This window comes from Choloepus didactylus, chromosome 9 (assembly GCF_015220235.1).
Source record: "Choloepus didactylus isolate mChoDid1 chromosome 9, mChoDid1.pri, whole genome shotgun sequence".
NCBI classification, from domain to species: Eukaryota; Metazoa; Chordata; class Mammalia; order Pilosa; family Megalonychidae; genus Choloepus; species Choloepus didactylus.
Genome location: NC_051315.1, coordinates 129429183 through 129454243, shown reverse-complemented (window position 1 = coordinate 129454243; position 25061 = coordinate 129429183). Strand labels below are relative to the sequence as shown.

Below are 25061 nucleotides of genomic sequence, written 5' to 3'. Positions count from 1 at the left end.
CAAAGAGTGTCCAAGGCCCCAGGGAGTCTCCAAGACCCTTTCAGGGGGTCCACAAGGTCAAATGTGAATAGTAAGGCCTTACACGCCATTTTTACTTTGTTGGCACTTGCACTGGTGGTGCAAAAGCAGTGATGGGTACATAGTGAGATGACAGCATCTCAGGAGGAATCAAGGAGCAGCCCAATTCAAAGCTGTTGTATCTTCACCACTGTGCAGAAGGAAGGGAGGGAGAGAGGGAGGAGGGAATGCCCTTGATGACACAGTAAAAACTAATTTTATTAAAACTTGACCCTTGGATGCATAGCTTTTAATATTCTATTTAGGGCTTCCAGAAGATTGCAGTTAGGAGAGACAGGGCAAAAAAACATGCCACAATATCTGGAGTGGACAATAGCCTTTCACGCACCCGCAGCTAATTGTCTTGGAGCTAGGAAGGCAGAGCTGTGTGAAAAATACTAGATAAAAGACAGAAAGTGATCCAGAACACCAGTTCTAGTTATGAACCAGCTGGACAAAGTCTGCTAAACCCACAGGGACTGTGCACTTGGTGAAACTGGGAGTCTGCATTCTGAAATGAGTGAGGTAGCCTGCTGAATATCTGGCAGCCATGCTGCGGTGTGGGGAAACTGGGGGTTGGCATTTGGAGTCAGGCTAGTTTTAAAAATGCAAAAGCGGATACAGCAGCGAGAACAGCACAATGAAGTTTGGTGGGAACTGCATCCCCACAACCTGTGGGCACACCTTAATATCTGGAGTGGACGATAGCCTTTTGCATAACCACTGCTAATTGTTTTGGAGCGAGGAAGGCAGAGGTTAGCCAAAAGGGGGAAATAACCATGCCCCTTACAGCCATCTTCCCGGCAGGTTGGGAACACTCCTGCCCAGTGCCAGCGACGCAACCCAGAGCTGTGCCAAACAACCCAGCATGACAGGAAGTTTTTCCAGCAATGCGCACACATGCCACAATATCTGGAATGGACAATAGCCTTTCGCACACCTGCAGCTTACTGTCTTGGAGCTAGGAAGGCAGAGCTGTGCAAAAAGGGGGAAATTAACACGCCCCATACAGCCATCCTTTCAGCAGCTGGGAACACCCCTACACAGCCATGCAGCCCAGAACTTCTCTTGGGGACTGTGCTCACTTGTCATGTAGCAGCCTTCCCTCAGCAGAGGCCCTAGGAGGGCATGGCTTGGAAGAAGGACCCACTTGGAAGTTCCAGGGACCATACACCAATACCAAGGACTTGTGGGTCAATGGCAGAGAAAAACTGTGGTGAGACTGAACTGAAGGTTTAGACTCTTGCAACAGCTTTAAATCTCCAGGAACACCTGGGACATTTGATTATTAAAGCCACCCTCCCTCCCTAATCGCAAGACACACACCCCACATTCAGGGCAGACAGCACCAACTACATACACAAACTTGGTGCACCAATTGGACCCCACAAGAATCAGACCCCCACATACCACAAAGACAAAGTTGGGGAGAACTGGCTTGAGGGGAATAGGTGGCTTGCAGATGCCACATGCTGGTTAGTTAGAGAAAGTGTACACCACAATGCTATAGATCTGACAAATTAGAGATAAATGTTTGAATAAAGCTACATGTCCTAAAAGAACCCTATCGAGTTAAGAAAATGCCAAGAGGCCAAAAACAACAGAAAATTTTAAAGCGTATGGAAAAACCCAACGATATGAATAACCCAAACCCAGACACCCAAATCATAAGATCGGAGGAGACACAGTACTTGGAGCAATTAATCAAAGAACTAAAGACAAACAACAAGAGCATGGCACAGGATATAAAGGACATGAAGAAGACCCTAGAAGAGCATAAGGAAGAAATTGCAAAAGTAAATTTAAAAAATAGATGATCTTATGGAAATAAAAGAAACTTGACCAAATTAAAAAGATTCTGGATACTCATAGTACAAGACTAAAGGAAGCTGAACAGAAATCAATGACCTCGAAGATGACAGAATGGAAAATGAAAGAACAAAAGAAAGAATGGGGAAAAAATCAAAAAAAATTAAATGGACCTGAGGGATATGATAGACAATATAAAACGTCCAAATATAAGACTCATTGGTGTTCCAGAAGGGGAAGAGACGGGTAAAGGTCTAGAAAGAGTATTCAAAGAAATTGTTGGAGAAAACTTCCCAAACCTTCTAAACAACATAAATACACAAATCATAACTGCCCAGTGAACTCCAAATAGAATAAATCCAAATAAACCCACTCTGAGACATATTCTGATCAGATTGTCAAATACTGAAGAAAAGGAGGAAGTTTTGAAAGCAGCAAGAGAAAAGCAATTCACTACATACAAAGTAAACAGCATAAGACTAAGTAGTGACTATTCAGCAGCTACCATGGAGGCGAGAAGGCAGTGACATATTTAAAACTCCGAGAGAGAAAAATTGCCAACCAAGAGTACTTTATCCAGCAAAGCTCTCCTTCATATTTGAGGGACAGCTTAAATTTTTCACAGACAAACAAATGCTGAGAGAATTTGCTAACAAGAGACCCGCCCTACTTGAGATACTAAAGGGAGCCCTACCAAAAGAGAAACAAAGAAAGGAGAGAGAGACATGGAGAAAGGTTCAGTACTAAAGAGATTCAGCATGGGTACATTAAAGAACATTAAGAGAGAAAGAGAAAAAAGATATCTGACAAACATAAACCAAAAGATAGGATGGCTGACTCAAGAAATGCCTTCACAGTAATAATGTTGAATGTAAATGGATTAAACTCCCTAACTAGAAGATATAGATTGGCAGAATGGATCAAAAGATATGAACCATCAATATGCTGCATACAAGAGACTCATCTTAGACACAGAGACACAAAGAAATTAAAAGTGAAAGGATGGAAAAAAATATTTCTTGCAGCTACAGCCAAAAGAAAGCAAGAGTAGCAATATTAATCTCAGATTAAATAGACTTTAAATGTAAGGATGTTATGGGAGACAAAGAAGACCACTACATACTAATAAAAGGGGCAATTCAACAAGAAGAAATAACAATCATAAATGTTTATGTACCCAGTCAAGATGCCACAAAATACATGAGACAAACACTGGCAAAACTGAAGGAAGCAATTGGTGTTTCCACAATAATTGTGGGAGACTTCAACACATCACTCTCTCCTGTTGATCGATCAACCAGACAGAGAGCCAATGAGGATATTGAAAACCTAAACAATCTGATAAATGAATTTGATTTAACAGACATATATAGAACATTGCATCCCAAATCACAGGATACACATTCTTCTCTAGTGCTCACGGAACTTTCTCCAGAATAGATCATATGCTGGGACATAAAACAAGCCTCAATAAATTAAAAAAAAAAAATTGAAATTATTCAAAGCACATTCTCTGACCACAATGGAAAACAATTAGAAGTCAATAACCATCAGAGACTTAGAAAATTCACAAATACCTGGAGATTAAACAGCACACTCCTAAACAATCAGTGGGTTAAAGAAGAAATAGCAAGAGAAATTGCTAAATACATAGAGACAAATGAAAATGAGAACACAACATATCAAAATCTATGGGATGCAGCAAAAGCGGTACTGAGGGGGAAATTTATAGCGCTAAAAGCATACATCAAAAAGGAAGAAAGAGCTAAAATAAAAGAACTAATGGAGCAACTGAAGAAGCTAGTAAATGAACAGCAAACTAATCCTAAACCAAGTAGAAGAAAAGAAACAACAAGGATTAAAGCAGAAATAAATGACCTAAAGAACAAAAAAACAATAGAGAGAATAAATAACCCCAGAAGTTGGTTCTTTGAGAAGATCAACAAGATTGACAAGCCCCTAGCTAGACTGACAAAATCAAAAAGAGAGAAGACCCATATAAACAAAATAATGAATGAGAAAGGTGACATTACTGCAGATCCCAAAGAAAGTTAAAAAATTATAAGAGGATACTATGAACAACTGTATGCCAACAAACTGGATAATGTACAGGAAATGGACAATTTCCTGGAAACATATGAACACCCTAGACTGACCAGAGAAGAAACAGAAGACCTCAACCAACCAATCACAAGCAAAGAGATCCAATCAGTCATCAAAAAGCTTCTCACAAATAAATGCCCAGGGCCAGACGGCTTCACAGGGGAATTTTACCAAACTTTCCAAAAAGAACTGACACCAATCTTACTTAAACTCTTTCAAAATATTGAAGAAAATGGAACACTACCTAACACATTTTATGACACTAACATCAATCTAATACCAAAACCAGGCAAAGATGCTACAAAAAAGGAAAACTACAGGCCAATCTCCCTAATGAATGTGGATGCAAAAATTCTCAACAAAGTACTTGCAAATTGAATCCAAAGACACATTAAAAAAATCATACACCATGAACAAGTGGGGTTCATTCCAGGCATGCAAGGATGGTTCAACATAAGAAAATCAGTCAATGTATTACAACACATTAACAAATCAAAAGAGAAAAATCAAATGATCATCTCAATAGATGCTGAAAAAGCATTCGACAAAATCCAACATTCCTTTTTGATAAAAAAAACACTTCAAAAGGTAGGAATTGAAGGAAACATCCTCAATATGATAAAGAGCATATATGAAAAACCCACAGCCAGCATAGTACTCAATGGCAAGAGACTAAAAGCCTTCCCTCTAAGATCAGGAATGAGACAAGGATGACCACTGTCACCACTGTTATTCAACGTCGTGCTAGAAGTGCTAGCCAGGGCAATCGGGCAAGACAAAGAAATAAAAGGCATCCAAATTGGAAAGGAAGAAGTAAAACTGTCCTTATTTGCAGATGGTATGATCTTATATCTGGAAAACCTGAGAAATCAACAATATAGCTACTAGAGCTAATAAACAAATTTAACAAATTAGTGGGATACAAGATTAATGCACATAAGTCAGTTACGTTTCTATACACTAGAAATGAATGAAGTGAAGAGACACTCAAGAAAAAGATACCATTTTCAATAGCAACTAAAAAAATCAAGTACCTAGGAATAAACTTAACCAAAGATGTAAAAGACCTATACAAAGAAATCTATCAAATTTACTAAAAGAAATAGAAAGGGATTTAAAAAGATGGAAAAATATTCCATGTTCATATATAAGAAGGCTAAATGTTGTTAAGATGTCAATTCTACCCAAACTCATCTAAAGATTCAATGCAATCCCAATCAAAATTCCATCAACCTTACTTTGCAGACTTGGGAAAGCTAGTTATCAAACTTATTTGGAAAGGGAAGATGCCTTGAATTGCTAAAAACACTCTAAAAAAGAAGAACAAAGTGGGAGGACTTACACTCCCTGACTGTAAAGCTTATTATAAAGCCACAGTAGTCATAACAGCATGGTACTGGCACAAAGATAGACATATTAATCAATGGAATCAAATTGAGAATTCGGAGATAGAATCCCAGATCTACAGCTGACTGATCTTTGATAAGGCCCCAAAGCCACTGAACTGGAACGTAACAGTCTTTTCAACAAATGGGGCTGGGAGAGTTGGATATCCATATCCAAAAGAATGAAAGAGGACCCCTACCTCACACCCTACACAAAAATTAACTCAAAGTGGATCAAAGACCTAAGTATAAAAGACAGTACCGTAAAACTTCTAGAAGATAAGGTAGGGAAACATCTTCAAGACCTTGTATTAGGCGGTCACTTCCTAGACCTTACACCCAAAGCACAAGCAACAAAAGAAAAAATAAATAAATGAGAACTCCTAAAACTTAGAAGTTTCTGTACCTCAAAGGAATTTGTCAAAAAGGTGAAGAGGCAGCCAACTCAATGGGAAAAATTTTTTGGAAACCATGTATCTGACACAAGACTGATATCTTCCGTATATAAATAAATCCTACAACTCGATGACGGTAGTACAGACAGCCCAATTATAAAATGGGCAAAAGATATGAAAAGACAGTTCTCTGAAGAGGAAAATACAAATGGCCAAGAAACACATGAAAAAATGTTCAGCTTCACTAGCTATTAGAGGATGCAAATTAAGACCACAACGAGATACCGTCTCACACCAATTAGAATGGCTGCCATTAAACAAACAGGAAACTACAAATGCTGGAGGGGATGTGGAGAAATTGGGACTCTTATTCATTGTTGATGGGACTATATAATGGTGCAGCCACTCTGGAAGACAGTCTGGCAGTTCCTTAGAAAACTAGATATAGAGTTACCCTTCGATCCAGCAATTGCACTTCTCGGTATAGACCCGGCAGATCTGAAAGCAGTGACATGAACAGATATCTGCACACCAATTGTTCATAACAACATTATTCACAATTGCCAAGAGATGGAAACAACCCAAGTGTCCTTTGACAGATGAGTGGATAAATAAAATGTGGTATATACACATGATAGAATACTACGCAGCAGTAAGAAGGAACAATGCCGTGAAACATATGACAACATGGATGAACCTTGAAGACATAATGCTGAGTGAAATAAGCCAGGCACAGAAAGAGAAATATCATATGCTACCACTAATATGAATTTGAAAAGGTAAAATAAATGGTTTATAATGTAGAATGTAGGGGACCTAGCGATAGAGAGCAATTAGTGAAGGGGGAGCAATAACCAAATAAGAACAGATGGGCTATCATAGGTAAAATTAACATTCTGGGAATGCCCAGGAATGACCATGATTTGTTAATTTCTGGTGGGTATGGTGGGAATTAGTTCACAGAAATCTTGCTATATTAGGTTATTTTCTTGGGGTAGAGTAGGAACATGTTGGAAGTAAGGCAGTTAGGCAGTTATTTTAGGTTAGTTGTCTTTTTCTTATTCCCTTATTTTGGTTTGTTTGAAATGTTTTTTTATTGTATTTCTTTTTATATAGTCAATAGTTAATTAAAAAAAAAAAAAAAAAAACAATGAACAACATATGCAGAGCCCCCCTGAGGAGCTGGGGGAGAATGCAGGGGTGTTGGACTTCCCCATCTCGATGGTTACTGATGTGCTCACAGACATTGGGGACTGGCGGTTTGATGGGCTGAGCCCTCTATCACGGGACTTGCCCTTGGTAAGACTGTTACCGCAAAGGAGAGGCTAGGCCTGCTTATAATTGTGCCTAAGAGCCTCTTCCCGAATGCCTCTTTGTTGCTCAGATGTGGCCCTCTCTCTCCAGCTAAGCCAACTTGAAAGGTGAAATCACTGCCCTCCCCCCTACGTGGGATCAGACACCCAGGGGAGTGAATCTCCCTGGCAACGTGGAATATGACTCCCAGGGAGGAATCTAGACCCAGCATCGTGAGATGGAGAACATCTTCTTGACCAAAAGGGGGATGTGAAAAGAAATGAAATAAATTTCAGTGGCTGAGAGATTCCAGAAGGAGCTGAGAGGTCGCTCTGGTGGGCACTCTTACGCACACTTTAGACAACCCTTTTTAGGTTCTAAAGAATTGGGGTAGCTGGTGGTGGATACCTGAAACTATCAAACTACAACCCGGAACCCTTGAATCTTGAGGACGATTGTATAAAAATGTAGCTTATGAGGGGTGACAATGTGATTGGGAAAGCCATGTGGATCACACTCCCCTTTGTCCAGTGTATGGATGGATGAGTAGAAAAACAGGGGCAAAAAAAAAAAGGCACCCAGTGTTTTTTACTTTAATTGTTCTTTTTCACTTTAATTTTTATTCTTATTATTTTTGTGTGGGTGGTAATGAAAATGTTCAAAAATTAATTTTGGCGATGAATGCACAACTATATAATGGTACTGTGAACAAATTGTGCACTTTGTATGACTGCATGGTATGTGAATATATCTCAATAAAATTGAATTAAAAAAATATTCTAGGTAATGAAATCATAAGAGCACCAAAATCCCTTCCGCTGCTCTCCTGAATAGGATGGTTGTCTCAGGGAAAGCACCCAAGAGCTTGAGTAAGATTCAAGCACAACCAGCCACTTTCCTTATAAAACATCATTTTTTACTTGAAAACACAACTATAAGCACTGGTTTTTTGTACTCAGGTTTGGGGAGACATTTTCTTAAAAATGAATCAAGTGAGCCTGAAAGAAAACAGCTGACAGTATTTGTCGTCAATGCTAAGATCTGGGCTTTCTAGTGAAAACTGAAATTGTGAACCTGAGAGCTTCCCATTACTTAAAAACATTTTTTAAAATGATATTGGTGGTGTTATTAACAAATGTGAGCTCTGGTATGACGAAATGGGTCAAAATGGGGGAGGATCCACGTAACTCAGTGAACCAATATTTTCCAAATGACCAAACAATGTTACAAAATCACACATAGGTCAAAGATCCATTCGACATGCATGAAAGAGCAAGGGATTTTACTGTAACAAGAAAAGGAAAAATTCACTGGTGTGGTTTCAGATTCCCCAACAGGTAGCCTTTAAGAAACAACTACTTTCAAACAATCCATGATCTAGAATCAAAGTAGAATATTCAGAGTTTTCTAAAACAGCTTTTAAAATATTCCTCCTTTCCCAACTGTGCAAGGCCAGATTTTCTACCTATGCTTCAACCAAAAAAATATATTACAACAGATTGAATACAGAAGCAGATATGAAAATCCAGAGAATTTCTGCTAAGCCAGACATTAAAGAGACTTGTAAAGATGTAAAACAGTGCCACTGTTCTCACGATTATTTTTTTTTTTTGGAAAATAAATTTACTTTTTAGAAAAAAATGTTCTTTATGCTCACATATAGTGGGTTTGTTATTGTTATTTTTAAATGAATTACAGATACATAGTCTAGGAATTTCTCAGTTTTAATTTCTAATATAGTAAATACCAAAAGATGTAACTCACTGAAACAAAAGCTCTTTTGGGTCCTCCATAATTTTGAAGAGTGTAAAGGGGTCCCAAGGCTAAAAGTTTGAGAACTGCCGCTGTCGAGGTATTTTAAGCATGAATGGACCTCTGACCCTTGGGTTCTGTACTTCCGTGCATAAATGGAATTCACTTGGCAGCCGTTTCTTTCTATATGTGGAATAAATATAACACATGTCAAAGTCAGTTAATCTTGGCAAAATTAATAACATATCCCTTCTGAAATTCCTCAACATTAAATTTCAAAGTCTCCTTTATAAAATGTAGAAATCATATGATTACATTTAAAAAAATACAGCTTGGAACCCATAATATATAGCTCCTTCGACTTACTAAAACATAAATCATGCTTATGTGTTTCCTGCAATACTACTGCCTTTGTAATTCGAACAACTCCCTCCTTCTGTTTAGTTTCAAAATCCAATGTTTATCCTAAATTTTAAACAGGAAGAAATGATTGTGCTTCTGTCTTCATTCTTAACTCAGGCACATAGTATCTCAATATTAAAACTAAAGAAGAAAAAGAGGAAGGAAAATGCAGTCTGTTTAAAAGAGCGCTGTGTTTGTCTCAGATCAACAGTCACTGGAGGAAGAAATTCTGCTGCTGAGGGTTGTCAGCGTGTCTGCTCTTTGTAGGTGACCCCACCTTCAGCGACACATGCACAGAGCCAACTAACCGGATATATTCTAGAGAGAGTTGTGTTCATTTCTGTTTCAATTTGCCTTTTTTTCCTCCTTAGGAATTTAACTGGCACATTTCCTGACTTCCCTAATGCAGAAGAAGGAGGTTCTGCTGTTATTTTTTCTAACAAGACCCCACAACAGGTACAAACATGCTTGAAAAAGAAAATGTGTGTATATCGTAATCACATTTCTTGTCATTTTAAAGCCAATGGGGGGCTCATAGTGTTATTACATCTTGATTATTTTCCTAAAAAATGTTTATGTAGAAATGTTTTTGATGTCCATCAATGTACATACTTTCAAAATTTATTTTGAAATGGATTCTTCCTTTTTCCTGTTTTACTTTTGAAAGAGATGTAGGGACGCAGGATGCTCATTTTCTTAGTCCACCCGAGGAACTTGGTTTCAGGAGCTCTTTACATCGTGGGATCTGCTTACTTACCTCTCAGTCTCACCTCCGGCCCTTTCCCCATCATTGCACCATTAACTCCAGCTGCCCACTCAAGTAGCCCATGGTCGCATGCTGCTGCGCCCACCAGTGCCTTCTGCAGGGCATGCTCTTCCCCTGCTTTTGGTGCTGCTTTTCCTTCTTCCTCTAGTTAATTCCTGCTCATCTGTCATGACTCAGATCTTTGCCATATTAATGCCCTACAAGGGAAACACCATGTGATCATCTCTGTCATGCTCCAGTGGCATTTGGTGAAATTGACATCTGAAGTTTTTTCAAGTTTCTTAATAAACTAGAAATAGGAAAACTCTTCTTAGCAAGACAGTGTTTATCTTGGAAACTAAGAGAAGATTTGCTTTATACTCTACAATGAGTATAAAGGCATTGCTATTAAAAGGTAAAATCAAGACAGGAATACTTGCTATCAAACTATTAGTTAATATCTCTGGAAGTTCTAGAACATGCAATAAGATAAGAAAAATGGAGCTGGCAATATTGAAAAAGCTATAATTTTATCATTGTTTTCAGATTATATGATTCTCTTCCTAGGAAAACCCAATAAACTTAACAAGAAATGTACAAAATTTTTTTGACAAAACTCTACTGAAGAAAATGAAATAGTAGACTGATAGATCACTTTTCTGGATAGAAACACTTGACAAAGTACAAATACACATTATCTATCCATTATTCTTTGCAATTAATGCAATTCCAGCCAAAATCAAACCGATTCTTTTAATTGACAAAGCCTATTCTCCAGTTTATCTGGAAGATTGAATGCACAAAAATAACCAAGAAAATTTTTAAAAAGAACTTCAGTGATGTGGAACTTTTCCTCCTTGGCATAAATCAAATTCTAAAGATAAAGTTATTGAACACCATCGCCTTGGAAAAAGAATAGACAGGAAAAAACAGCATGTAACATTTGCTGAACAAATATTCTGTGCCAGGTACTGTACTGTTCTAGTTTGCTAATGCTGCCAGAATGCAAAACACCAGAAATGGATTGGCTTTTATAAAAGGGTTTTATTTGGTTACACAGTTACAGTCTTAAGGCCATAAAGTGTCCAAGGTAACACATCAACAATCGGGTACCTTCACTGGAGGATGGCCAATGCTGTCTGGAAAACTTCTGTTAGCTGGAAAGGCATGTGGCTGGCATCTGCTCCGGAGTTCTGGTTTCAAAATGGCTTTCTCCCAGGGCATTCCTCTCTAGGCGGCAGCTCCTCAAAAATGTCAGTCTCAGTTGCTCTCAGGGCATTTGTCCTCTCTTAGCTTCTCTGAAGCAAAAGTCTGCTTTCAAAGGCCATATCCAAAATTTCTCTGTAAGCTGAATCTCCTCTCTCAGCTCCTGTGCATTCTTCAAAGTGTCCCCTTGGCTGTAGCAAGCTCACTCCTTCTCTCTGAGCTTCTATAGTGCTCTAGTAAACTAATCAAGGCCCATGCTGAATGGGCAGGGCCACACCTCCATGGAAATTATCCAATCAGAGTCATCACCCACAGTTGGGTGGGGCGCAGCTCCATGGAAACCCTCAAAGAATTACAATCTAATCAACATTAATACATCTGCCCACACAAGATTGCATCAAAGATAATGGCGTTTTAGGGGACATAATACATTCAAACTGGCACATGTGCTAAGCACTGTATGTAAATTAACTTGTTTATTATCTGTGAAGGGGGTCAAACAGCTTGACCATATTCACAGAGTTAATAGTTGTGGAGCCGAGTACTCTCACTTAGGAATAGTGTGCTCAGAAACTGATTCAATGCTATGAATTGGAATTCAGTAATATAATGATGACATTTCAAATCAGTGGGGAAAAATGGACTATTCAATAAATAGTATTTAGACAACAGGCTTACCATTTGACAGATCAAGTAATCCTTCATTCTTTACACAAAATAAATTTCAGACATTAAATATTTAAATGTAAAAATCTAAACCACAAAGTACCAGAAGAAGTTATTTGAATATGTAATAATCAGAGGGTGGAAAATAACTTATAAGCGTTATCACCATGGGCAGAAACCTAAAGAGAACAGACTGATATATTTGACTACATGAAACTCAAATGACCAAAAATTATCATAAATGAAGTTAGAGTCATATGGTAAGCTGGGGAAATATTTGTAACATATGTGACAATAGGTATCTTTAACATATAAAGAGTTCTTAGAAAATAAAATTTTGAACATACCAGTAGAAAAGAGGGCAAAGAATATGAATAATTTACAAAAGAAACTTTTAAAAATCACTAGTAAAGAAATTTACATTTAAAATAATGTTGCTATATCATCTTTCACTATATAGGATTGGTAAAAATCTTAAATCATGATAACTGAAGTTGGTGAAAATGTGAGAAAAAGTCACTCTCATACATTGCTGCTGTATACATAAATTGGTATGACATTTTCTGAGGGAAATTTGAACCAAGTAAAAGTAAAACTTTTAGTGTCTACACCTTCCAACTCATCAATGCCACTTCATCAGGATTTATACTAGGAAATAATAAAACAAGTTCTTATAGATCAGGGATTAACAAACTTTTTCCATAAGGAATCAAATATTAAATATTTTAGACTTGTGGAATGTACAATCTCTGTCACAATGACTTGGTTCTGCCATAATAACATGAAGTCCACCATAGACAAAACATAAGCAGATGGGCCTGCCTGTGTTCCAGTAAAACCTTATTTACAAAGATGAGTGGCAGGCCAGATTTGGCCCACAGGCAGTAATTTGCTGACCCCAGTCACAGGTGATTGAAAAAACTGTTCGTTTCTCCATTCTTCATAGCTCTGAAAAAAAGAAACAGCCTAACGCTCTTTTGTGGGGAATTAGCTAAATAACATGAACTACTCACAGCAGTGAAAACAATGCTGTAGACGAGGGTAATTCAACCTCGGCCCTACTGACCCGGCAGTCAGCCTCTCTGCCCCCTTTGTTGTCCTGCATGGGCCCTGAAGGTCCAGCACCCAAGTTTCCTCATTTCAAACAGAAATTCTTCTCCCCCACTTCCCTACCAAAAGTCAACCCCAGCTCCCAGAGCATTCCCTCTGCCCTCCAGAGGACTCCTGCCCCTCTCCCCTGAGCTCTGTGAGCACAGACTAGCTGGCTGATTACTTGGCAGTTCATCGAGCCCTGCCTTGAGTGACTGTCATTTCGACCTGGTGCTACTTCACGTGTCCCTCCAGCTGAATCACCAGGCTCAAGTCATGCCTTAAAAGTCAAGGCAATTCGAAGGGGCAAGATGGCAGCATAGAGAGGAGTGGAAGCTAAGTAGTCCCCCTGGAACAACTACAAAAAAACAGAAACAACTAGTAAATAATCCAGAATAACTGCAGGGGGACAAACGAGACCATCCACACATCATACACCAACCTGAATTGGGAGGAATGCCCGAGAACACAGCATAAAATCTGTAAGTAAAACCTGTGGAACCAAGTCGTGAGACCCCCTCCCCCATAGCCCGAGCTGCAAAGCCTCGTGGTGCCAGAGAGAAGCTCTCTCCCAGCAAGCAAATATAGCTCAGCTGAGCTCCAACTGCGGTGTTAAGTAGCGAGTGTGAACTGCTCACTACACTTACGCATCCCCAAAAAACAGACAGAGGCTTTGGGTGACGACTGACCTGGGAGAGCCAGAGGGTCGCCTTGGACTGGGTCTGAAGGGGACTATCTGTTTCTTTTTCGGCTCAGTGGAGAAAGCCCCAGTCATTTTCAGTTTCCAGGGCTGTGATTCCGGGAAGGGTGGAGACAGCACAAGCAGAGAGCGAGACCATTGAAATGCTAATGACCTCCACCTGGGGGGTCTGTCTTCTCTAGGAGGAAAGGGGTGGGGCCCTTTCCATTCAGAACCAGACCCCAGAGCCTGGGGGAACACGGCCATACCTCCTCACACCAGTCAAGAATTATAGGCTAACAGGCGTCACCTGCTGGGCAGAAAAGCACAGTGACCCGAGGCATCAAAGGGTGGAGCAATTTTCTAAGACACACCCACAGGGAAACCAGATACTGAATATTTCTTCCCTCTGGGACCTGAGCCTGTTCTGGTCTGGGAAAACCTGATTTGGATAACCGAGGAAACCATGCCTAGACAACAGAAAATTACAAACTACACTAAGAAAAACAAAGTTATGGCCCAGTCAAAGGAACAAATGTACACTTCAACTGAGATACAGGAATTTAAAGAACTAATGCTAAATCAATTCAAAAAGTTTAGAGAAGATATTGCAAAAGAGATAGAGGCTGTAAAGGAAACACTGGGCATATATACAGCAGAAATTGAAAGTTCAAAAAAACAACTAGTAGAAACTATGGAAATGAAAGGCACAACCCAAGAGATGAAAGACACAATGGAAACATACAACAGCAGATCTCAAGAGGCAGAAGAAAACACCCAGGAACTGGAGAACAAAACACCTGAAAGCCTACACGCAAAGGAGCAGATGGAGAAAAGAATGAAAAAATATGAGCAACGTCTCCGGGAACTCAAGGATGAGACAAAGTACAATAATGTACGTATCATTGGTGTCCCAGAAGGAGAAGAGAAGGGAAAAGGGGCAGAAGCAATAATAGAGGAAATAATTAATGAAAATTTCCCATCTCTTATGAAAGACATAAAATTACAGATCCAAGAAGCGTGGCGTACTCCAAACAGAAGAAATCTGAATAGGCCTACGCCAAGACACTTAATAATCAGATTATCAAATGTCAAAGACAAAGAGAGAATCCTGAAAGCAGCAAGAGAAAAGCGATCCATCACATACAAAGGAAGCTTAATAAGACTATGTGCGGATCTCTCAACAGAAACCATGGAGGCAAGAAGGAAGTGGTGTGATATATTTAAGATACTGAAAGAGAAAAACCACCAATCAAGAATCCTATATCCAGCAAAGCTGGCCTTCAAATATGAGGGAGAGCTCAAAATATTTTCTGACAAACAGACAATGAGAGACTTTGTGAACAAGACACCTGCCCTACAGGAAATACTAAAGGGAGCACTACAGGGTGATAGAAGACAGGAGAGTGTGGTTTGGAACACAGTTTTGGGAGATGGTAGCACAACAATGTAAGTACACTGAACAAAGGTAACTAGGAATACGGTTGAGAGAGGAAGGTGGGGAGCATGTGAGACACCACAAGAAAGGAGGAAAGATAAAGACTGGGACTGTGTAACTTGGTGAAATCTAGAGTATTCAACAATTGTGATAAAATGTGCAAATATGTTCTTTTATGAGGGAGAACAAGCAAATGTCAACCTTGCAAGGTGTTAAAAATGGGGAGGCATTGGGGGAGGGATGCAATCAGCATAAACTAGAGACTGCAACTAATAGAATCATTGTATTATGCTTCCTTTAATGTAACAAAGGTGGTATACCAAGGTAAATGCAGATAAGAGGGGGGGATAGGGGAGGCATGTTAGACACTTGACATTGGTGGTATTGTCTGATTCTTTATTCTACTGTGATTTAAGGTTATTTTTCCTTCTGCTGCTTCCTAGCTGTCATTTTTTTTTCCTCTTTCTTTTGTCTCTCTACCTTCTTTGATTCTCCCTCTTGCCTTGTGGAAGAAATGTAGATGCCCTTATATAGATAGTGGTGAAGGTGGTGAACACATAAATGTATGACCATGCAGAGAACCATCGATTATTTACTTGGGATGGAATGTATGGTGAGTGAACAAAACCATATTTAAAAAAAAAATGGGTTGATGACAAAACCTCGAGGGCAATATACTGAGTGAAATAAGCCAGACACATAAGGACAATTATTGCAGGGTGTCACTGATAGGAACTAATTATAATATGTAAACTCATAGACATGAAATATAAGGTACCAAGATATAGGACGAGGCTTAAGAATGGGGAGTGGTTGCTTGGTATAAGCAGAATGTTCAATTAGGATGAACTTAAATGCTTGGATATGGACAGAGGTGTTGGTAGCAAGATGTGAGAATAACTAACAGCGCCGAATGGTGTGCGAATGAGGTGGAAAGGGGAAGCTCAGAGTCATATATGTCACCAGAAGGAAAGTTGGAGGTCAAAAGATGGGAATGTATAAAACTGAATCCTATGGTGGGCAATGTCCATTATCAACTGTACAAATACTAGAGATCACTTCCATGAACCAGAACAAATGTATGACACCACAATTAGAAGTTAATAATAGAGGGGCATATAGGGAAGAAATAAATACCTATTGCAAACTATATACTACAGTTAGCAGTATTTCAACATTTTTTCATAAACAGTAACAAATGTACTATACCAATACTACGAGTCAACAATTGAGGGGGGTTGGTTAGGGATAGAGGAGGATTAGAGTTTCCTTTTCTTTTTTCATCTTTCACTTTATTTCTTGTCTGGAGTAATGAAAAGTTTCTAAAAATTGAATAAAAATTAAGTGTGGTGATGGATGCACAGCTGTATGAGGGTACCCAGGGGCAAGTGATTGTACACTTTGGATCTTTGGATAATTGTATGGTATCTGAACAATCCCAATAAAAATGAAAAAAAAAAAAGTCAAGGCAAGCAGACAAACACACTTCATGTTAGTTTAGAAAGGTAATGATTACGGGATTAAGAAAGTTGATGGAGAGTCTAAATTGCTCCTGAGATACATAAATTCTAGTCAAAATAAGAACAAAAGAAAGCTGAAGGTGTTTGGTTAGTGCTTTAAAACAAAACAAAGGAGACCGCAAAGCAGCATAACTTTAAAAGCCGATGATTGAAGCGTCAGTATAACATGGTTAAAAATCACAGTTCCACCACACGCTAGTTCTGCAAGTGAAGGAAGTTACTTCCCACCTCTGCATCTCAGTTTTCTCATATGTAAATGGAGATTCTAGCAATGCCTGCCTACCCAGACTGATGTGATAGTTAAATGAGGTGACACATCTAACATACTTGGAACAGCATTTGGTGCATTGAAATCATCAGAAAGACATAGCGTTTGTTAATAATGTTAGGAGGGAAGAGGAGGAGGATGAAGAGACTGTAGACCAAGCAGAATCATTATACCAAGTTTGTAAATGGTTAAGCATATATTTGTAAAAATATACAATCATTTTAATGAAATGAGAATAACATTGACAGCAAACCCCAAAAAGCTTGCATAGAAATAGAACCACAGATCAATCTTTTTATGACTATTAATGAAAAATTCAAAATAAAATGTTAGCACATTAAAACCAGCAGCACATTAAAATAGGTAAAACACCCTAATCAAGTGGTGATTATTCCAGAACGCAAGGATGGTCCAAATTTAGAATGTCTTTGAATATACTTCATCATATAAAGAGATCCAAAAAGAAAAGCCAAAAAATTGCCATTGTGAATGCTGAAAGGGCACTTTAGAAAACTTTAACTTCCATTTTTAATCTTAAGAAATAAAACCCAATAAAATTGAAATAGATGTGTACTTCTTTGAAATCATAAAATATTTATATCTTAGTTCAAAATCCAATGTCATGTATAATGGAATTCACTAGAAACATTTCCAGTAAAATCAGGAAAACTATGTGGAAACTACTGTCACCACTATTACTGAACATTGTCATATAGGAACTAATGAACACTATTAGACCAAAGAAAGAAATACAGATATAGAAATTGGAATAGAAGAGGCAAAATTATCACATTTTACAGATATGTTCTATATGAAGAGAAACTAGGAGAATTAATTGAAAACATACTTTAAATATGACAAGTAGGAAAAGATACAAAACTAATATGCAGAAAACAATAGATTTTGTATATATAAACAATAGCCAGATAGAAGATAAGAAAATAGTTCATGAAAATAGCAACAACACAAAGATAAAATACCTAGGAATAGGTTGACCAAGATGACAGACAGTGTAGGGCTTTCCAGGGTGCTGTTCTCCCATGGAATTTTGAACAACTAGCAAAACCTGGTTGTTCCAGTTTGCTAATGCTGCCCATTATGCAAAATAGATTGACTTTTATAAAGGGGGATTATTTGGTTACAAAGTTACAGTCTTAAGGCCATAAAGGTGTCCAAGCTCTGGTGTCAAGGAAGGCCAATGGCATCCGGAAAATGTCTGTTAGCTGGGAAGGCATGAGGCTGGTGTCTGCTGATCCCAGGTTCAGTTCTAGCTCCACTCTCAGCTCCTGTGCATTCTTCAAAGTGTCCCTCTTGGCTGTAGCTGCTCTCCAAAATGTCACTCTTAGCTGCTTTGCATCTGGGCCTGTGTGGCTCTTTTAAAGTACTCCAGTGATCCAGTAAAAACCCACCCTGAATGGTGTCATTAAATAATCCAATGAAAGTTCTCACCATAGAAATAATCCAATGAAAGGTCTTGCCCACAGTTGATTGAGTCACATCTCCATGGAAATGCTGAACCAATAGGTTCCACCCTAATCAACACTAATACATCTGCCCCCACAAGACTGCAGCAAAAAAACATGGCATTTTGGGGAACATAATACATCCAAACCAGCACACCTGGCAAAGTCATCTTCCTCAGAACCTCAGACAACTTAAAAGGTTGTGGTAAGTGGGCAGAGCCAAAACAAGAAAATGCAACTTTAAAAAAGCAAAGGAGAAGCTCATGGTATCCTGGCTGGACCCTCCCCCACATACTCACTGGTACCGTGTAGAGCCAGCCTGCACTCCCATCATGGGTCCCAAGGAGACTGTTCCAAAGACAGCAGAGTGGCCCCTGTGCATACTGCAGAGCAGAGTGGTACATCAGTCCACTGGGTGGCAGCCTGAAAGACTGAACCAGGAAACTCTTCTCCAGCTCACGCTGCCAGAAATTGTCCTGCAGAAAGAAGGAGTTTGCTGACAGCTAAAGTAGAGTAAGAAACAATCAAGTCAAATGGTCTTGGGCAAGGGATTACCTGCTTTAAGTCATACAATAGATCACCCTGGGTGGGGAGTGGAGGGGAGTCTGTTTCATAGGGAGCAGGGGAGGCATTTGAACTGTACACAGGAGACTTCCTAAGGCCATGAAAAAGCACAAGCAGAAGACAAGACGCAGTCCCAGAAAGACTGTGAGGACCCAGCACTTCACATATGCCTCAGGCTGATCTTCTTGATAGGAGAGCTATTCTCTGAAGATGAGCACCAGTCAACTCAGAACCAACTTTCAAACCAATTTTCAAAGTCTGTGAAAGGTGTTTTTTGCTTTGTTTTGTTTATTTTTGGTAGCTCCAGGTACTCAAAGAAATTTCTGCCTGTCGTTAGCTGGGTGGAACTTAAGGACAGACAGCTGAGGGTCTAAATCCCAGAGTTAACACTTTAAAATATTAAAATACATACCATGCAGCAAAAGATTACAAGACAAAGAAACAGGAAATGAGAGTACATTCAAAAGAACAAGATAAATATCCAGAAACCATCAGTGAAAAAGGCCAGATTGAGGACATACCAGACAAAGACTTTTGAAAAATGATCCTCATTATGCTCAAGGAAACAAGTGAAAACAGAGAAATGAAGACTATCAGGAAAACAATGAATGAACAATATGAGAATCTCAATAAAGAGAGAAATTTTTAAAAGGGACCAAACAGTATTACAAGAGTTGAAGACCACAATAACTGAAATGAAAAAAAATTCCCTAGAGGGTTTCAGCAGCAGATTGGAGCTGGCTGAAGAAAGAATCAGTGAACTCAAAGACATGACAATTGAAATGATTAGGCTGAGGAGCAGAATGGAAAGAGGTGAACAGTGCTTAAGAGACCTGTGGGACACCATCAAGCATACTAATATATGCATTATGGGAGTCCTAGAAGGAGAAGAAAGGGAGAAAGGGCAGAAGGCATTGTCAGAGAAATAATGGCCGAAAACTTACAAATTTAACAAAAGACATGACTCTACACTTCCAAGAAGCATAATGACACCCAAACAGGATAAACTCAGAAAACCACAGCCAGACACATAGTCGTCAAACTGTCAAATGCCAAGGACAAGGAGAGAGTTCAAAAAGCTGCAGGAGAAAAGCAACGTGTTATGTACAAGGGAGCCCCAATAGGATTAAATGCCAGTTTCTCATCAGAAACCATGGAGGCTAGAAGGCAGGGGTGCAAAATATTTAGAGCGCTGAAAGAAAATAGCCAACCAAGAATTTTATATCCAATGAGACTGTCTTTCAAAAATGAGGGCGAGATTAAGACGTTCCCAGATAAACAAAAGCTGAGGGAGTTGGTCACCACTACATCTATGCTGCAAGCAATGCTAAAAAGACTTCTTCAGGCTGAAAGGAAAGAAGACACTATAAAGTGGGTTGAAGTGTCATAAAACAAAGACCTCCAGTAAAGGTAACCATATGGTGATTATAATTGCCAGGACTATTGTATTTTTTGCTCTGTAAGTCCTCTTTTTACTTCTTTAGGTTCAGAAATGCGAATGCACAAAAAGTAATGATAAGTCTATGGTTTGGGACATGCAGTGTATAAAGATATAATTTGAAAGAAGTTCAACAAAAAGTTGGGGGTGGGGGTATAGAAACAGTGAATATGTATGCTGTGAAGGTTAACTGGGTGACAAATCAAAAGTAATTGTTATAAACATAGAATGTTAAATTTAAGCCCAGTGGTGACAACAAAGAAAATATCCAAAAAATGTAGAGAGAAGAAAATGAGAAAGGACTCAAAATGGTACATTTTTTAATGAAATAAATATGAAAGTAGGTGATAATGGGAGAATTGAGGGACAAGAAGAGGTATAAGACTTACAAAGACCAAATTGCAAAATAGCGAAAGAAAGTCTTGCATTATTCATAGTTACTTTAAGTGTAAATGGAATAAACTTTCCAATCAAAAGGCAAAGATTGGCAGAATAGTTTTTTAAAAACAGCATGACCCAACCATATGCTGTACACACAAGAGACTCACCTTAAGTTCAAAAACACAAGGAGGTTGCAAGTGAAAGAGTGGAAAAATATATACCTTGCAAATAGTAAATCAAAAGAGAGCTGGGGTAGCTATATTAATAGCAGATGAAAGAGAGTTTAGGTCTAATACTGTTAAAGGGGACAAAGAAGGTCACTGTATACTATTAAAGGAGTCGGTTCAATGACCGTTGTGGCCACATTGTTGGTAATAGCAAAATATTGAAAATAACCTAAACATCCACTGGTAAGAGAGACGGTCACCTATAAAAACATGTTCCTTGCCACAAAGAAAGGTCACCACAGCATATTGTTTAGTGAGAAGTTCAGAGCAAGAACAGTGTGCACAATAGGCTGCCCGGTGTAGAAAGTGAGGGATTTATGTTTATAACATATAGTTGTGTGTATATGTGTGTACCCATGTGTGCATTTTGGGAGATTTTTCTATAGTTGGAGAGCATGAGCAAAATAAAGTATTTGTTACTTACAAAACACAAAACGACAATGGATTTTCATCTATGTGAGTGGCAAACAGCACCACCATGCCAGTCCACGTTACACAGGTATGTGCACACACACACACACATGCACACACACACTCATGCATATGTATAGTCTGTGGAAGGCTATACAAGATATTTGGGTTGGTTTTAGAAAGCAGAACTTGGTGGAACAGTATGAAGAAGAAACGTTTCACTACATACTCGTTCATAATTTTTGAATTGTGAACCATATATTGAAAACCTTAATTAATAAACTAAGTAAAGATATGCAGAAAGTAAACAATACAATAAATAAGGCTTTAAAAGATATATTGAATTGCATGCTCCACAAATAAGGGTTTTGTCTTTTTTCAGCTATTCACATTTTGTGCATGAGGCTATGAAAAAGTTGTTTGTTTGCTTGTTTACTTTTCTTAAAACTTCCAAACTCCCAAGGTCCTAAAAATGTCCAGGTTCCATAATGTGCTCCATATTGCAAAACTCCTGGACAGCTTGGATTTGATTCCATGAGTTGAGGTGAGCCTGATCCCCAAGGAAAATATTACTGTTTTGACAAGGGACCTTTAATTCTTTCTAAAAACACCCTTTTTATTACCAAATCATGTGCACCACACGTAAGTCCCCCTATTCCCGACCTCACCTTCCTCATCGACTCCCTGAGCCTCACCTCCAAGAAATCCTCACGAGAGCCCAGGGACAGGGGGGGCCTCAAGGTGGTGGGAAGTTGCTGCCTTCTGGGCACAGAACTGTAGCTTAACAAAAATCCGCCTGGTGCCACCGTATCCTGCTTTGTTCATGACAAAGCCATTTTATAAACTCTCAAAATTATAAACTGAGCCCCTAAGAACAACCTAGGTAATAAATATCAGAATTAAAATACTAGAAAATAAACTTCAGTATTTTAGCAAATCACTAATAAGGCATAATCAAGTAGGGTTTACCCCAGGAGGGTAGTTTAATAGAACAAACTAGATTTAAAATGATACTGTCTTCCCCTTCTGCCTTTGTTTAATTGCATACCTTGATCTCTCTTTGGAGGTAACTACTGAATTTGATATTTATCACTTCCTTATTTTTTTAATACTTTGGCTACATGTATCCTGAAACTAGAATATTATTTTTAACAATATGCATTCTGTACTACAGAATAAATAAATAGATATAGATATGGATGATATAATATAGCTTTAGATGTAGATAGAGATGATGTAGATATAGATAGATATAAAGATAGACATGATGTGTGATGTAGACATACATGTAGCTGATATAGACAGATGATACATAGGTATAGACATACACAGATGTAGATGATACGGCTAAGCCTGTTGGCATCCCTAGCGCAGCCACTTACTAGCTGGTGTCCTTGGCAGAGTCCCTGACTCCTTGAGCTCCAGGTCCCTCATCTGTAAAATGGGCCAGTAGCAGCCCCCACCGTGTCTCTGTGTTGAGAACTGCATCCATCTTTGTGATGCTCTTGGAAACCTGCCCGGCATGTCTTAAGTGTGAGTAGGGAGGTGTCGGTTTCATCTTAGAGCTAAAGGATGCTTGTCTTGGTCACAAAGCAGTGATGAGCAGAGTCGAGGGTCAAGCATCCTCAAAGCAAGGAACTAGTCCCTATCACAGCGAGCGAGTGGGCGATAAAACACCTGTTTACCCGTACTGGACTGAATTATAGGGATTTTACAAACCTCTACCCATTGCCAGTGATGCGAATGCTATGTGAACTTTTAAACAAATATTTTGGGTTTTAGGAGAATAAATTGTTTTTAGTTACTGCAGGAATTATAAATTAAATCACAGTTAGAAGAAACCAACTCTGAGACCCATGATTATTTCTGGGGAAAAAGGAAGTTCTTACAGAGCAACTCTCAGAGCCCGGGCAGGAGACAGAGGCGCCCTCGGCTGGAGTTTGGGAAGAGGTGTGGGCAAGGCTGGCGTGTCCTGATCTTGCTGAGATGTTGAGGCAACAGTAGGAACCTTGGGTGCTCCTAAGCCTGAAGGTGAGGGGAGCCAACCATGTTCCTGGGGCCACTGAGAGCTGAATGGCTCTGAATTAGGGAAGGAGCCAGGTGAAGAAGTGCCCAAGCTCTCTCTGCATCCGTCTTTGAGATCCAACTGCTGCCTCTCCTTGAGGAATCCAACCCAAGGCAGGTGGCAAGGGGGAGCCCCTGGGAGCCCCGGGGAGGATGAGCCTCCAAGCTGAGAGCAGGGCAGAGAAGGGAGAGGAATCAGCACAAGCATGTCCTTGCAGACAAGAAGCATAGTCCTCCTTCAATAAGAGAGCTATTAAAATGTTATAACTGTCTTTTTACCAGGTTATTGCTGATATTATGGCAAGCCAAGACAACGAGGAAAAGAAAAAAAAGAATAAAAAGAAGAAGGCAAGGAAAGCCAGAAAAGAGAAGGAAAAGAAAGCAACGAAGGACAAATCTAAGGTAAAGAATTTGTGTGGTTTTTAAAATTTGACACTTTTTTCCTTTTAATGATCGTTTTGCTTTGAATCAGTGGGATGCCCAAATCTCGTACCCATTGCAATTGCAGTCTTCTAGGGACGCCATTCTCTCCACCAACTGGTTTTCCGTTTTTTTTATATCGATCGACAAATGGTTGCCATCTTTTCTATGACTTATAAATACCTATTTAGGGTAAGGAATGGTTTCAACAATGGACACTTTACGTGTCTATACATATATGTATGATAGCTTTGAATTTTTGTTCCTCAAAAGACATTATGCCAGCCATCTTTCCTGAAGTGTAGAGTTAGGGGAAAACACTTGACAACCAAGTAACCACTAGAAAGTCAAAATAATGGTATCTACATTAACCAAAGTGTGTTCATTCAAATTTGTCACTCAGTGTTGGCAGTTCCCACTAAAATATATCTCAACTGTTGCACGTGGGAGGGGTGCGCCCACAGAAACTCCCCCTGTGGGTTATGGAGATTTGGCTTTGAGCCCAGGATCCTCCTAGAACGTGAAGATGTTTAAAGTAGCTTTTCTTGTTTAGTGAGTATAAAAGAACAATATTCAAAGTCCATATAAATGCAAGGTGTAGCCGATGGGGATAAAAGCCAATATTTTGTTAAAAATTTCTTGGCATGTGCTATGGATTGAACCATGACCCCCACACAGACATGTCTGGGTAACCCTTGGTCCTCTGGAGAGCACATCCTACCACACCTTGATTTTGGCCTTCTAGCCTCCAAATCTGCAAGAGAATTAATTCACTGTTGTGTAGGCCGCCTGGTCTGCGGTGTTTATTATAGCAGCACGGGCAGACTAAGAGATTTGAGGATGACAGTTCCCTGTTCAGCACCCCTCTCTCCTTCACTGGGATCAATAGCAAGTGCTTCACCAGCTCCTGTTTCCCTTTGTCCTTTTCTTTAACCATTTTCCATTGTTGTTTGTGGACATGAACACTTGGGACACAACCTGACCCACTGAGAGTAGATGCTATGGCCAGATGCTCATCCCCCAGCTTCCCAATATCAGCTGCCCCCAGCCCCAGCGAAGGCCTCCCCAGGCATCATGCTGGGTCTACTGGAGCTGCTCCACGCAAGGTGACTCCATCCTGGGGCATCTGTGTCCAGGGATACTCATGGGAGGGTACAAAAACCCCTCGCCTCACTCGGGGGTCACCCCAAAGGGCTCCCTACCTCGGGGGCTCCCCACGGGGTCAGCTGATAGCTCTCTTGTGATTGCAGCACAGTTCAGCGTCTCCCTCTCTCCCTCCCTTATGG

At 39.5% G+C, this 25061-nt stretch overlaps 1 protein-coding gene across 3 annotated transcripts in view; it reads left to right on the top strand.

Moving 5' to 3' along the window:
- IQCA1 (IQ motif containing with AAA domain 1) overlaps positions 1–25061 on the top strand; it is a 199567-nt gene that overhangs the window by 74433 nt on the left and 100073 nt on the right. For all 3 annotated transcript variants that reach the window (XM_037850163.1, XM_037850161.1, XM_037850162.1), the window contains 2 exons: positions 9568–9652; positions 23638–23757. In XM_037850163.1, the coding sequence (XP_037706091.1) occupies positions 9568–9652; positions 23638–23757 (205 nt within the window). The remainder of the gene's footprint in view (positions 1–9567; positions 9653–23637; positions 23758–25061) is intronic.